This window comes from Drosophila ficusphila, unplaced genomic scaffold, assembly GCF_018152265.1.
Source record: "Drosophila ficusphila isolate 14025-0441.05 unplaced genomic scaffold, ASM1815226v1 contig_791, whole genome shotgun sequence".
NCBI lineage: Eukaryota > Metazoa > Arthropoda > Insecta > Diptera > Drosophilidae > Drosophila > Drosophila ficusphila.
In genome coordinates this window covers 17,577,948-17,592,113 of record NW_025064737.1, presented here as the reverse complement: position 1 = coordinate 17,592,113, position 14,166 = coordinate 17,577,948, and the positions used below count along the sequence as shown (strand labels likewise).

The 14,166-nt window shown below is 37.7% G+C and overlaps 3 protein-coding genes and 1 long non-coding RNA gene across 6 annotated transcripts in view; 2 read left to right on the top strand and 2 right to left on the bottom strand.

Annotated features, from left to right (window-relative positions):
* The window catches only part of LOC122320736, a 34,601-nt gene extending 25,930 nt beyond the window's left edge, over positions 1-8,671 (bottom strand). For both annotated transcript variants that reach the window (XR_006245791.1, XR_006245792.1), the window contains exons 1-2: positions 8,193-8,671; positions 3,966-4,032 (exon numbers count right to left, since the gene is read on the bottom strand). This is a non-coding gene — a long non-coding RNA (uncharacterized LOC122320736). The remainder of the gene's footprint in view (positions 1-3,965; positions 4,033-8,192) is intronic.
* Positions 6,026-8,135, top strand: LOC108092010 (probable cytochrome P450 6d5). The gene is made up of 5 exons (XM_017191442.2): positions 6,026-6,617; positions 6,825-6,977; positions 7,036-7,466; positions 7,528-7,776; positions 7,911-8,135. Exons 1-5 carry the CDS (start codon positions 6,088-6,090, stop codon positions 8,072-8,074), a joined length of 1,527 nt encoding a protein of 508 aa, XP_017046931.1. The 5' UTR covers positions 6,026-6,087; the 3' UTR covers positions 8,075-8,135.
* Positions 8,672-9,566: 895 nt separating the features above from the next.
* Positions 9,567-12,183, top strand: LOC108092011 (dnaJ homolog subfamily B member 12). Of its 2 annotated transcripts, XM_017191444.2 has the most exons (7): positions 9,567-10,026; positions 10,392-10,566; positions 10,625-11,039; positions 11,107-11,219; positions 11,285-11,448; positions 11,502-11,598; positions 11,806-12,183. In XM_017191444.2, the coding sequence occupies exons 1-7, from the start codon at positions 9,894-9,896 to the stop codon at positions 11,846-11,848; spliced, it is 1,140 nt and encodes a 379-aa protein (XP_017046933.1). In that variant the 5' UTR covers positions 9,567-9,893; the 3' UTR covers positions 11,849-12,183. The 2 variants fall into 2 exon arrangements, with proteins under 2 accessions (XP_017046933.1, XP_017046934.1); XM_017191445.2 differs by lacking the exon at positions 11,806-12,183 and having other exon boundaries at positions 11,502-11,722.
* LOC108092012 (huntingtin-interacting protein K) lies at positions 12,173-13,163 on the bottom strand. Its single transcript, XM_017191446.2, has 4 exons — positions 12,966-13,163; positions 12,679-12,740; positions 12,505-12,612; positions 12,173-12,386 (listed from the first exon to the last, which is right to left on the bottom strand). The coding sequence occupies exons 1-4, from the start codon at positions 13,069-13,071 to the stop codon at positions 12,288-12,290; spliced, it is 375 nt and encodes a 124-aa protein (XP_017046935.1). The 5' UTR covers positions 13,072-13,163; the 3' UTR covers positions 12,173-12,287.
* Positions 13,164-14,166: the final 1,003 nt, after the last annotated feature.

The following is a 14,166-nucleotide window of genomic DNA, read 5'->3' as shown; positions in this document are numbered from 1 at the left end:
TGGTAATTTCCTAGCAAGGCCAAGGATTTCAGAATATAAGTTTTAAGTAAATACCAAAATTGTTTTTTAGAATGAGTAGTATCACCACCACCACAACGTAGTTTTAATTTTAACTTGACAAGTATTTAGAACAAGATACTATACACAAAGTTCTTAAATATTTCAATTTGTAATAAGACAAAAAGCTCAAATTACTGTAATATGACATAATTTTATCTACAGAAAGTGGTTATAACCCTTTAGAGGTTCACATAACAAATTGATTAAGAATAACTTTAAAACAATCACAAAACGAGGTAAAAATAAATTATAAATCTTAAATCATGATGAAGGTTCGATAAAGTTTATTCCATAAATCAAATATTTTTTCTTACCTGGCTAGAGCCATTCTAACATGAGATAGCCCTCCAAGAGGCAACGCCAGGGTATCCACTTTGAAGGTTTTTCTTCAATAACTTCCCACACGGAACTCAAATGGAAAATCAAAACTTTTGTTTTGATGTTTCCTACTTGCTTATACTTGTATTTTCGTATATATCAATATTTTAGAATTTATAGTTTTTGGCACTTTTATGGAGAGCTTTTTAGAGGTCTTGATTAATTATTAGCACATAAACGTCATCTTGAATTTAAACTATAGAGATTGAATTTAATTAACAAGGATCCTATAAAGTTCGGAGTTTCAACAACAAGGAGAACACGCCTTGAACTATGCAACCTTTTTTGTTAAGCACTCAAGCACCTTTTGCGAACAAAGAAAAACGAGATAGCGTAAATTAAAAAGAATACTGTAAAACATCACATCAATTTTATCACATTCAATTATGAAGCGAACGTGTGTGACCATATAATGACCAAGTTCGGTACAGCCGGTCGTATACGTGATATTTGCACGCGAAATTATCAAAAAAGCCAAACGGCACACAAATATAATCTCTCACACTCACACAACCAAAGAGAAGGGTGAAAAAACCAGCGTACAATGTTCAATGCCAAATCAAAATAAAAATAAAGCCAGCAACAAAAGATACTGAAACACCATCAACCAAAAAACAAAAAGTGATTCAAGTTATCAGCAGAATTTTTTGTGATAAGCTAAATTAAACAAAGACTGTATGGCACTCCCTCTCTCTTGCATTTACCCACCTCTGTGTGGGTATATCTATCTCTTTCTAGGCATTTGCACATGGCTTGCCGGCATTAAAAAACGCTCAGCCTCGGCCAAATAGTAATGAAATCAATAAATACGAAATACGAAACAAAAAGCGAAGAGAAGAAACGCTTCCGCAGCTGGCCGGCAAAATAAATCAGTGCAAAAGCAGCTTTGGAGGTCATCACTGACGCCCCAAGTCGCGACTAGAAGAAGAAATCCTTAGCAAAAGAATATTCTTATGCACGAAGAGACTCTCCAAAAACTACGGAGAAAAAAATTAAATCAACCAATATAAGAGCAAACATAGTGGATGGAAAAACTTAAATGAAAAATATAAAACAAAAACCACACACTAAATTCCATTCCGTAGTCATGAGCATACAAGGTTCTTCCTATATCACTCGAATCCACTTTTATACATACAAAAAACAATATAGAAAAAAAAAAAAAAAACAAAAAAGCTCTCAACCTGCGCAAGTGAAAAAGCTACTGTTGACTTTGCAAAAGCAGAAAAAGCTGCGCCGGCGTTTGCACGCTGACCTCAGCTGCTTATTTACCCCTAGAGCAAGTGAGATGGCTACAACAAAAAGAGGGAGAGGAAGTGAACAAAGTTCTCTCATTTATAAACAATAAACAAAAATATTGGACAGGGGGCAGCACATGTTTTTAATTGAACTACCCAAATGGAGCTTTTTGCAAGTCGAAACATGTGTAATAAACCAAAGTTGGCCTTCTCTTTCTAGCTCTTTTGAAAATTTCAATGCTATTTCGGTTATTTTTTTACTTTTCCTGCCCGTCTGGCAACGCTGCTCAAAAAGCTTTGTTTTTTTAACAAATACAAATTAATATAAATTTAATCGAATTCAAATTCAACTTTATAAACATGTGATTTGCGTCATACGAAAAGAAAGAGAGAGTGGGCTATATGCGGGTGTGAAAGAGACGGGTGAGAACAAGAAAAAGAGAGAGCGATAGCCTGTGCCGGGTGTTAAAAAGCCGACTCTACCCAACGATATAGAAAAAGTTGCTTTGCTTTCCAGCTTCTTTTCTCGCTTTATTCTCGAATTTCAAGCTTGAGGTTGGGTTTATTTCCATATAGCTGTGTATATCGCCTAAAACATTTCGAAGGGCGTTAGATTGAGGAAGTTGTTAAGGCTGTCGTCGTCGTTGTTGTTGTTGCCAAAGCTTATTTTGTCATTCACATTGTGTTTAATTGCGCGTGTTTTTGAACTCGAAAGACTTTAAGAAATTTTTAATTTACGACTTTAAGATTAAGGTCACTTGTTTAAAATTGCGCGATACTCAAAAAACAGCAGTTTTTCGAAAACTCAAAAATTCTAGGCACACTTTGGATCCAGCTGAGTATTTACCGTTGCGAATTGTGGGTGTTAAATGGGAAAATCGGTTAGCAACACACACGGAGGGCAGATACGAATTTTTCCGTGAAAAGCACTCACAAACTACTATTCTCTACGCGCAGCAGCTGACGACTGACAAGCTTTTTTCTTAATATATATTTTTTGTTTTGCCTCAGCTAGATTGTGTTTGTTTTGCTTTTACCGCCAGAGCTTTTTCTCTTGGCAAAGACACAGAGAAGCGCCGAAGCTTTGGAAGCCAGCGTTTTTTGAGAGCCAAGAACCAAAGTTTTCGTTTAAAGATTTGCAGTTTGTAAATCAAGAAGCCAGATTAAAAATTATGAATAGTTAGAACAAGTTAAGAAATTTTATTAACCTTCTTATTAAAAAATATTATTGCATACTTCTAGACATCTTGATAAGTGGTTTCAAATCAGAATGTTATGAAAAATCTGATAAGAATAGATATAAAAGGAAAACTCCGTGATCCGATTACCGAAACCCCGATACATTTGCAGTTACAAATATTCAAACTATTATGTTCTAGCTAACAAAAAGCCAAGTTAGCACCTCTCAGTAGAACCAACTTAAAAGCTCATCGCGGGATGTTTGCTGGCGGTGGATGTTGACTCTCAAGGCCCTTATCAAGGCTATTTACGGGGGAAGCGAGACAGCAGCTTATCAGATAGAGAGAGAGAAAGCTAATCCCCAAGAATTAATGACTTAACCCGCATCCGTCCCTTAAAATCTGTAACATATTAGCTCCTATGTATCAATTTGATACAGGTTTAAAAACATGCTTAAATTAGTTAGTAAAATTAAAAAAGAAACCAATTTTTTATATTTATTATGAACGTTTGTTTATTTTGAACAAAAAATGCTTTTCATGAATTTTGAAAAAATTAAGTGCATTGTCACAAATTTTATAAAAATGGTCAGTGCATTCTCTGATCGTGGCATTGATTTGCGAGCATGAATGTAGGGCCGAACCAGCTCGTCAGCAACTTCAATGATAAAAAGACGGCGGCGATATTTTTTTTTCCTTGTTTTTCCATTCGGGATTGAGCTCAGTGAGTAATACAAATGCATTGAATACCGAAATATCCAATATATACAATATATATGTATATATACAATATATACACTGTATCAATTTGATACATAGAACCATTGTGTTACCTATTTTGTAGCGCGTTTGTTTGAAGTCATAAACTTCTGACAGTGGTTTTTTTTATTGCTCTTTTTAAAGACAAAACTTGAGCCAAAATCACAAATCCATATAAGAATCCATTTCGCCTAAGTCTGAATCTTAAGTTAAAGTTTGTATCAAATTGATACAAAGAACGGATGCGGGTTAATAATTGGAGCTGACTCTCAGTTCAATTGAAATCATATGTTTACCACTGACCGCTCAAGTAATCCCAACTTAATTGCTGAGATCTTGCAAAGAAACTCACCTTGTTTTTGTTATTACTGCTGTTCCTTCCTGTAATTTACAATCCGAAGCCACACAAGTTAAGATGTCTGAAAGAAAAGCAAGAGATTCATTAATGATGACAATTATATTTAATTATTATAATGATGTTAATAAATCCTTTTTTTATGTAAAAAAAATTGTTTTCATCTCGTTTTAATTGGTGGGTAACCGTTGCCAGAAAAAAATAAAATCTAAACTCAATCAATTTATATAAATGGTTTTTAATAGGTATTACACTTGATGTTTTTAGAATTTTTTAAATAATATTTTTATTTGGGTATTTTCCTGACCGCAGCTGTTATATGTATTATTAAATTTATGTGCATACTCCCAAAAAAATTCAAAAACAAAAAACACATATTAAAACAGAAATAAGCGAATCGGTTCAACGTCTTTAACTTTGTAAGCCGCATGTTGTTGTTGTTTTTATATTATTTCTGTATTTATTGTTGTTTCCATTGTGTTGGGTTGCTTACATACTTAACCAAAGTCGTTGCCACTCGCTGCACAATAACAACAACAACAACAAAATAATAAAGAGAAGCGGCAGCAACAACAAATTACTTTGACAGCACAAAGTTCTCAAGTGAACAACCTGAACATCGGGGAGCGACCAGCTACCAGAAACGTCAAAGTCAACAAAGCGGGTCAAAACAGGCAAGCGGAAAGTTTTGGGGCGGAGAGAGTTCGGTTATGAACGTAGACATAGGATGTGCAAGTCACAGGTTCTTCAGAATGGGGGATAGCCCCTAGGACTAGGTCAACTCGACTTGGCCCACCCCAAAAACTTTATCAATTTAGCCCAGCGTTTGATAAGCAAACCGGTTATTCTGCTTTATGGAAATCTCATATTTATTTTTGATAAATGGGTTGCGATTAACTAATGGAAACAAGTATAAAAACAAATTTGAAATTATTTTGAGCTTTTAATTAATATATTCAGCAAAAACAACGCATATTAATTTACATATATTCCTAATTTTAATTAGGAAGTGGACAAAATATAAAATCTTGTTTGTCCAGAATGTAAGCTATTGATTTTGTTTATTTAAGAAGAATTGCAAAGTCATGTTCTTCTTAAAATAACAATTTTGTTCTAAAACCTGTGTTCTATAAGAGAATCAAATAACAGTCATTAGGAATTCCAAAGATTCAATCAGCTTGCGGCTGTGCATGTTAAATGAGTTTATAAATCAAACAAATTCGTTTGCTTAGCCAAGTTAAATAAAGGGTGTAGCAAATGCAGTTGATGTGAAACGTTGTTCACATAATGTCAACTAATTTAACAATAGCTAAATATAGTTCATTGTTCAAGTATTTCATGAAATTTGCTATCCTGTTTATTTCTGTTGTTTTATTTCTGGGTAAGGTACAATAAATAAATCATTGTGATAAGAGTGATTGAAAATAAGCTGCGTTAATTTGTTTATCTACAAAATGTTAAGCTTTAGTAGCTTTTGGTATATATGGTAGATAAAGTACAAGCAGATAAAATGTAAAAATATTTGGTTATAAACTTTATAGGGTCGAAAGGATTTAAAAACGAAACTTGTACTCAGAACGCCTTACCTAGCAATGCCTACAAAATAATTGTAGGTATGAACAAAAAAGATTGTCCTATCGTTATGAAATGGCGAACCGTATCAGCAGTGCAGTGTTGTCTATATATTCAAAAGAAAGCAGTTCCAAGCAAATATAAAAATGCTGAGGCAGACCGGCGAGTCACACTGAGAAGGCACTTTATGAAAATCATTCCGTGGGACATTTACAGAGAGAGGCTGATAGATCGATCTACCTGCAAAGGAATCCCCTCTTCACCACACCAAATAGAATGTCACACTGAGAAGGCACTTTATAAAAATCATTTCAGGGGGTAGTACTGGCAGAGAGGATGGTAGATCTATCTACCTGCAAAGGAGTAGCCTGCCTCAAGTGGCTCTATTTACGCCCGAACGTAAAGATAACCTTATCACTCGGACATATGGTGAAATTGCTATTAGGCGAACTCTCTGACGACTATAAATCGGCAGTCGGATCCGACCTGTTAGTTTCAATTTAGCACTCTAGAAGTGTGGACCGCGAGTGAATAGAATAGAATCAATATGATCGGAATATATCTATTGATCGGCGCAGTTACGTTGCTGTATGTCTACCTCAAATGGACATTTAGCTACTGGGATCGAAAGGGTTTTCCCTCCGTGGGAGTGAGCATTCCCTTCGGTGCCATGGAATCCGTGACAAAGGGTAAACGATCCTTCGGAATGGCCATATACGATATGTACCAGACGGCAAAGGAGCCCGTGGTCGGTTTGTATCTCACTTTGAGACCCGCTCTCCTGATTAGAGATGCTCAACTGGCCCACGATGTGTTGGTCAAGGACTTTGCTAGTTTCCACGATCGTGGGGTTTATGTGGATGAGAAAAACGATCCCATGTCCGCAAGCTTGTTCCAAATGGAAGGAGCCAGTTGGAGGAACCTAAGGAACAAACTGACTCCGTCATTTACTTCCGGAAAACTAAAAGCCATGTTCGAAACCTCAAATTCAGTCGGAGACAAGTTAATAGCCAGCATGAAGGCACAACTGCCTGAAAAAGGAAGCAAGGAACTGGAAATCAAGGGTTTCATGGCAACGTAAGTTGAAGTTATCTATATGAAATACTTGATTAGGTACGAGTGATGACATCACAAAGAAACGTAATAGAACCAAAGACTATCAAATCTCGAGATTATTTGTTTGAGCTCGAAGTCACTTTTATTGACGTAACTTATTATAAACTTAAGTAACACTCTTATCGAATTAATAGCTAACATACTGCGCTTTACATTGTTTTTTTTCAGATATGCCATCGATATTATTGCGACGACTATTTTTGGCCTTGATATTGACAGCTTTGCAGATCCCAACAATGAATTCCAGGCTATAAGCAAAAAGCTCAACCGTAAAAACTTTGAGGATATTATTCGTGGAGCAGCCAGTTTTCTCTATCCCGGGTAAGAACACAAAAGGGTTTAAAAAGCAATTAAAGCTTATATGTTGCATCTTTTCCAGATTGGAGAAGTTCTTTGTGCGAATTGGTTGGAAACAGGAGGCCACAGAAAGGATGCGCGAATTATCCCATCGCACTGTCGATCTTAGGGAAAAAAATAATATAGTGCGAAAGGATTTGCTGCAACTTCTTTTGCAGTTGCGTAATCAGGGAAAGGTTAACACCGATGATTCAGTTTGGTCAGCAGAAAGTTCCCAAAATGGCGTAAAATCAATTTCAAAGGACTTGATTGCCGGTCAGCTCTTCCTCTTTTACGTTGCCGGTTATGAGACGACAGCCTCCACGATTTCCTTCACTCTGTACGAGCTCACCCAAAATCCCGAAGTAATGGAAAAGGCGAAGGAGGATGTGCGAAATGCCATCGAAAAGAACGGCGGAAAATTGACCTACGATGCGGTCTCGGATATGAAGTACCTGGAGGCCTGTGTGCTCGGTAAGTTGTCTTAAGCCAAATCCTGTGTTTTTCCAAGTATGATAATTTCTTTTTCTTGTAGAAACTGCTCGGAAATACCCTGCTCTCCCGCTGCTTAACCGCATATGCACTCAGGATTATCCTGTGCCCGATAGCAAGCTGGTTATCAAGAAGGGAACACCTATTATTATCTCCCTAATTGGAATGCAACGAGACGCCGAGTACTTCCCCGATCCGCTGAGATATCAACCAGAACGCTATCTGGATGAAAACAAAGACTTCAACCAAGCGGCCTATATGCCTTTTGGAGAAGGACCAAGGATGTGCATAGGTAAGAGACTATGAAATATAATCTAACTAAAGCTTGAATAGTTTCGTAGTTTCATAAAAAAAATCATCGAAAATAAATTTCATAAAATTTTGAAACATTTCGTTGAACCCTGAACATTTTGTTCCCTTTTCCAGGTGCCCGCATGGGAAAGGTGAATGTAAAGCTAGCGATTGCCAAGATTCTGACGAATTTCGATCTGGAGATGCGCCAGGAAAAACGAGAGATTGAGTTCGGTATAAACGGAGTACCTTTGATGCCCAAGGAAGGTGTTCCCGTACGAGTCTCCCTCAAAAAGTAGTCTGTAGTCTTAGATTAAAACCCAATTGCAAATAGACAATAAACATATTGTATAGAAAATATGGACAAACATTTCAATTGGATGCACTTCTCCCTCCCTCACACACACAAGCACGCACCTTTGTAAATGTAAATACTTTTTTTGTTCTCTGCTTTTACATAAGTCGCGCTATTTACTCGACATTTGTGGGATTTTGAGTGAACTTTAGCTGATCGGCTGCACTTCCGCAGATGCCTAGAATATGCATACGGCCGGGAAATGCACTTTTTCCAGCTATGACAACACAATATGGCCGAAAAAATACTCTTTCACTTTTTCCAGGCCAAGTTGTGTGAACTGCGCCACACACACCAACACACACACACGCGCGTACGCACTGGGGACACGCACACTGTCGCACACGCGGCGATGACGTTGGGCGGCCGCAATGCACTCAAATAATGCACTTTTTCGCGAATAATTCGATTGCACTTGTTTGACGGGGACTCTTGGCTATTACTTTGCAAATTTTCAAGTAAATACGACGAATTTAGCGAATCAGCGAATCACTCGCTTCCCATGCTGCGGCACACACTCACACGCTCACTCACTCCCACACGGACGCATACATATGTTTGTCCCCGGCGATACGGCAACGCTGCAGCAATGCAACTCTGTCTGGCCATTTGGCGGGTTTGTCTGTTTCCCGCCAACTATTTAGTAGCTAGTAGCTAGCTGTTGACAACACAATATGACTATGGGCATTTTAAAACTACGGTAGATACCCTTGAGCTAAAAAAAATGTAAGTGCTCAGTTGTTTTAATTAAAAAATGCTTTTATACAAATATCGGTTATACTTATGAACGGTTATATTTATGAACAAAGCTTGTTCGGAAATGCTTAAAAAAAACTTTTCAAAAGTTAAAATAGGTAAATGTTCAGAACTGGTTTGGGGTAATTGTTTAGAACAGCGGCTTTTTTCCAATTTTCTCGGCAATGTCTTAATATGTGAATTTTAAAATCTACCCCACCAATATAGGGCACATGCACCACTTTTCACAATTTTTAACATAAAAAGTACGAAAAAGAGCCCTACTTATTAGTGAAGTAGATTTATAATCGCACATTTCCCGACAAAATTGGACATTTTTTTAGAAAACCCGCTGTTCTAAACAATTACCCCAAAATCAGGGGCGGACCCAGGGGGGTGGTCCTGGGGGTCCGGACCCCCCCCCAAAATCTCGGAATTTTTCAAATTCCCTTACAGCATTCGGTCTTTTAACCATATAAACTAAAAAATTTTTGATCGGACCCCCCCAAACTAAAAAATTTTCGTTCGGACCCCCCAAAATTTTTTTCTGCGTCCGCCCCTGCCCAAAATAAATTCAATAATAATAAACCTGTATTACAAAACATTTAAAAGTTTTACGTTCAAAGAAACGTTTTCATTTAGCCGCAAAAAATAGCCATTTCTTATAGCAGCCCGCAGTTTAATGCACCTCTGCTTTATGTTTTTTCGTCAACTGGGTGGCAACTTCTGTGTTTTTCTCGGCTGATGAAAAAGTTGACCAATAAAATCAATTAAATTAAAGTTGCAGCAAATGCTTAAATTTTTAGTGAAAGTGCGCCTACATAGAGTAGGATAAACATAGTTTTACAACGGATTACAGAGGCGAAAATCCGAATCCCAGCAGGCATACGTGTGTATTTGTGCGTAGTCCGTAAACGTCACACACACACGAGGTCCACGCACACAGAGATAGAGAACGGAGCCCTACTATTTACTTTGATCACCACGTAGTAACTAGTTAAATCTAGTGATTACGGCTAATAGGCGACATGGACGGCAACAAGGACGAGGCACAGCGGTGCATCGATTTGGCGGTCCAGGCTCTTGCGGAGGGCAAGATCGAAAAGGCCGAGAAGTTCCTGCTCAAGGCGGAAAAGCTGTTCCCTACGGAAAATGCAAAGAGTAAGGATAAAGGAAAAGTGATCTATAATACTCGTGTTCCATTATATTTCGACTTTTTTGCCAAGCCTTTTAATAATATAATAACCAGTATAAGCGGAAATCTTTTTGGGTTTTTCTTATCTGTTTAAACAGTAAAGATATGAATATTTTTCCAAACAATAACGGGTTGGCAATCAGTAACAGTGGCCCGATTTTAATCTATCCTGGTATTAGCTTCTTAAATGCGTAAATAAGGGCAAACTATCAAGGTTTACAAAAATTTCACATGTTTTCGGTGTTGTTACACTTTCAATACTAATAAAAGCCATACAACAAAAAAAATGACCCTTGACCTAATGAATACTTTTTTTAACTTAAATTTTTAGAGCTACTGGCCCAGGTTAAAAGCAGTCCAGGCAACGGCACCAATGGCAAATCTCGTCCAGCGGCTGCCAGCGATGAAAAGGACAGCGGTCCTAGAAAACGTGTGAACTCCGACTCGCGTTCCAATGCCCCAGATTACACCAACGATCAATTAGAGGCTGTGCGTAAGATCAAAAAGTGAGTAACAATCTATAATTTTAACTGTAACTATTAATTTGTAATTCCTACCTTTCAGATGTAAGGACTACTACGAAGTATTGGGCGTGAGCAAAACAGCCACCGACTCTGAGATCAAGAAGGCCTATAAGAAGCTAGCTCTGCAACTACATCCGGATAAGAACAAGGCTCCAGGATCGGTTGAAGCCTTTAAAGCCTTGGGCAATGCTGCCGGTGTTCTTACGGATGCCGAAAAGCGCAAGAACTATGACCTTTACGGCATTAATGAGTCCCACAATGGTCATGGAAATAACGGAGGTGGTCACCAGGGACATGGCCAATACTACAACAACGAGTATGGATACTCTCGTGGTTTCCAGGCTGACATCAGTGCCGAGGAGCTGTTTAATATGTTCTTCAACGGTGGATTCCCCCAGCAAAATGTCTACATGCGCCAGCAGCGACGTCGTCATCAGGCTCGCGAGGATCGCGATGTAATAATGAAAGCTTATAAACACGGACTTCAAAGTACAATGAGACTTCTCTTTCTTTATTTTTTAGGGCAACAACTCTTCAGCTTGGATCAACTTGCTGCCTATTTTGCTGCTAATTGGTCTCTCCATGATGTCGTCGTTCTTTATCTCTGATCCGATGTACAGCCTGACTCCCTCCCAGTAAATTAACCATCAACTCCATTCCAGGTGTTAGAATCTAATCAAGGTATTTTTTAAACCCTCAGCAAATATTCTGTAAAACGTGAGACGAATGCCTTGAAAATACCATATTACGTGAAGGACAACTTTTATTCGGAGTATCAGGGCTCGGTGGCCCGATTAGAGGAATCCGTGGAAGAGGACTTTGTCAATCATCTGAAACACTCTTGCAGTCGAGAGCGGAATTATCGTAAGTTAATTGAGTAAATCGTATGAAACTCGTATAAAAAATCAAATTTTTAGGTGACGCAATGTTGGCCAAGGCGCGTACCTTTGGCGATCGGGACCTGTACAGAAAGGCACAGAACATCAACACGCCGTCGTGCGAAAATCTGCAAAAGTATTTAATTACATAATTTAGTTAATGCTGCTACACGAAACACTACTTTATATCCCCTTTTAGACCTTAACTGGGTTTTAGATTACCTAATTCGCTTTAGTTGTTATAAATGAATTTCATTGTCTGTTTTGTTTCATAATTTATATGTTCGTTCAACAACCTTCCCTCTCTCCCCCGCGCAAAAACGAATTGGAATGAATCGCAAAGAATCACTTTGAGAAATCAGATTTTCCCAAGTAACATATGGTAGCACGATCGATCGGTCGACAATATTATTTCTATAGAGCAATCGGCAAAATGTGAGAGCGAAGCAAACGCAACTGCCAAAAAGTCATATAATACGAGTATAAGTGGGAGGCTGAGACGAAGGACTACTGTTTTTTCATTTAGAAATCGGATAACTTTAATTGATAACACAAAATGTAAAGGATACGCATCATCACATACTGCTAGTCTTATTGTCAACGGCTCTAAGGATACGAATGCGTGGGCAGTGGCGATACTCTGAATAAAATTGCAAGTTATTATTACACCAAAATAAAATCCTTTGCCCACGAAAAGACTTGTTCTGATGTGGGCTTAAAAGTTTGTTTGTTTTATCTTCGCTAGAGTTTATAAATGTACAAATAAAGCAGTGTTACGCTACATGAAAGAAACAGACGGCGGTTAGTCCAGGTTCTTCGAGTACCTCAGTTGCTGATGATAGCTTCCAAGGCGGCCACCACATCGCCGCTCTGCTCGCGGAGCACTTTTTCGGCTTGCGCCTTGCTAACCAGCAGCTCATTCATCTGAAATAGAAGGAGGATTTGACGAATGAATAATCGAATATTCAGTGAGAATTTAAACCCTTCTAAATCGAAAATCTAGCTTCCTGCAGAGATAACTCTTTTAGTTTTAGGTACGCACAATTAATTCGATATCCTCCTTCTTGACTTGGACCTTTTGAAGTTCCTTTTCCTTAGCCACTCGCAGTTCATTCTCCTTGTTTCGCTGGTTTCCAAACTGTTCTACGGCCTGTATTTTAAAAAGAAAGGTTTGTCGATTAGTCTGATGACCCGGAAAATCCATGAAAACACTTACGCTAGATATATGGGCCGCGGAGATCTCTTTTTCCTCAGCATAATCCGTAACACGTTCCAAATCTGGAAATATAATTTGAGTTCCAATAAATCTTTGTTTTTGATGTTTTATGAGCAATGCTTTAGGCCCTTATCATAAAAACTAGCTTTCTAACCATTCAAAAAGGAATATTAAAGAACAAGAAGTTTTGACCGCCAAAATATAGTACAAGCAAATATAATTCACATTAGGTGACTCTTTTTTGCCCTTTTTTGTAAGGGGAGAGTGGGGGCGACTGAAATATTTACCTGCGGCGCCGTCATCATGCCGTTTGACGTCCGGTTTCTTTTGTTTTTGATCCTGCTCATCATCCTCCACTTCCTCTCTACCATTAATTTCTTCAGCTTCCGTCATTTTCAGTACTTTCTGTGTGTTTTATTTAATAAATATCAGAAATTTTTACGTTTTGTACGGCACCTCGTGCGAATAGAAATGAACAACCAACGATAAAACTATCGAAACTAATAAATTTATCAATAAATATTGCCAGTCGATTATTATGCTCATTAAGTGTTTGCTTGCTTAAAATATTAATTATATTTTTTAAAATGAATTATTAAATTATTTTAAATACAAAATTAATACTATATAGATAAAGATATATTGTATAAAAAATGGTATTTAACGTTGCCACCTTGTTGAGTTGCATTTGAAGTTCGGTAGCCCTGATGAAAAGCGCGCGCAGTTTGAAAAACTAGGTGTTCAATATTTGTACATTTACAACCAAATGAATAGCAAGATCATTAAAATGGTGAGAAATATTGTCATTGTTTTGGTGTGAAATTTAAATTACATTAATTTTGACAAGTAAAGCTTGGTCAACGTGTATAACTGTTTAAAGATATATGTATGTGTTTAATTTATTTTTTTTAGTTATCCAAAGAAATAAAAAACATAAAAACCAATCGAGGTTTAGGACCATCTTTTTAAAGCCATTAATATTAAAAAAATGCACACAACGCCTAAAACTTCTTAAACTTTTAATGTATTTTAAAGCCGAAGTTTATGTGTCAACCGCAAAACTAATTAAAAATGTCTCGCACATGAAAATTTAGCAACTGCTCTTGGCATTTTTCTCGCTTCTTTTGCAAATCCGAATATTTGTGTTGCGGTCAAAATGTTAATTATAAGTTTGATGCCCGGCTATAATTAGATTTTGCAGCAGCAGATACATGAATACTTTTCTGCACTCGTTGACATGCGACATCCTTTTTTTTTGCTCGCCTGGCGGGGGTCCTTTAAATGCCATGTGTGTGTGTCAGTGTGTCCTGTTGACATAGTCGTTTGCCGTCATGATTAATTTAATTGTCACTTTGACGTAAGGACACTCTCAGTTCCTCCTTCTTTCTGGCTTTGCTTCGGTTGAAAATCAAGATTAATTAGTATCCATGACCATGGGCGGTCAACATCATTTGTTAGGGTGTGTGTGTGTGTCAGTGTGTGTGTGCA

Excerpts from the sequence above, each read along its gene's own strand:
- LOC108092010 (XM_017191442.2), top strand. The coding sequence starts at position 6,088 with ATGATCGGAATATATCTATTGATCGGCGCAGTTACGTTGCTGTATGTC. Across the intron at positions 6,618-6,824 it reads ATCAAGGGTTTCATGGCAAC|ATATGCCATCGATATTATTG; the intron begins GTAAGTTGAAGT and ends GTTTTTTTTCAG. Across the intron at positions 7,777-7,910 it reads AGGACCAAGGATGTGCATAG|GTGCCCGCATGGGAAAGGTG; the intron begins GTAAGAGACTAT and ends TCCCTTTTCCAG.
- LOC108092011 (XM_017191444.2), top strand. The coding sequence starts at position 9,894 with ATGGACGGCAACAAGGACGAGGCACAGCGGTGCATCGATTTGGCGGTC. Across the intron at positions 10,567-10,624 it reads GCTGTGCGTAAGATCAAAAA|ATGTAAGGACTACTACGAAG; the intron begins GTGAGTAACAAT and ends CCTACCTTTCAG. Across the intron at positions 11,449-11,501 it reads CAGTCGAGAGCGGAATTATC|GTGACGCAATGTTGGCCAAG; the intron begins GTAAGTTAATTG and ends TCAAATTTTTAG.
- LOC108092012 (XM_017191446.2), bottom strand. The coding sequence starts at position 13,071 with ATGACGGAAGCTGAAGAAATTAATGGTAGAGAGGAAGTGGAGGATGAT. Across the intron at positions 12,741-12,965 it reads GCATGATGACGGCGCCGCAG|ATTTGGAACGTGTTACGGAT; the intron begins GTAAATATTTCA and ends TTATATTTCCAG. Across the intron at positions 12,613-12,678 it reads CCGCGGCCCATATATCTAGC|GCCGTAGAACAGTTTGGAAA; the intron begins GTAAGTGTTTTC and ends TTTAAAATACAG.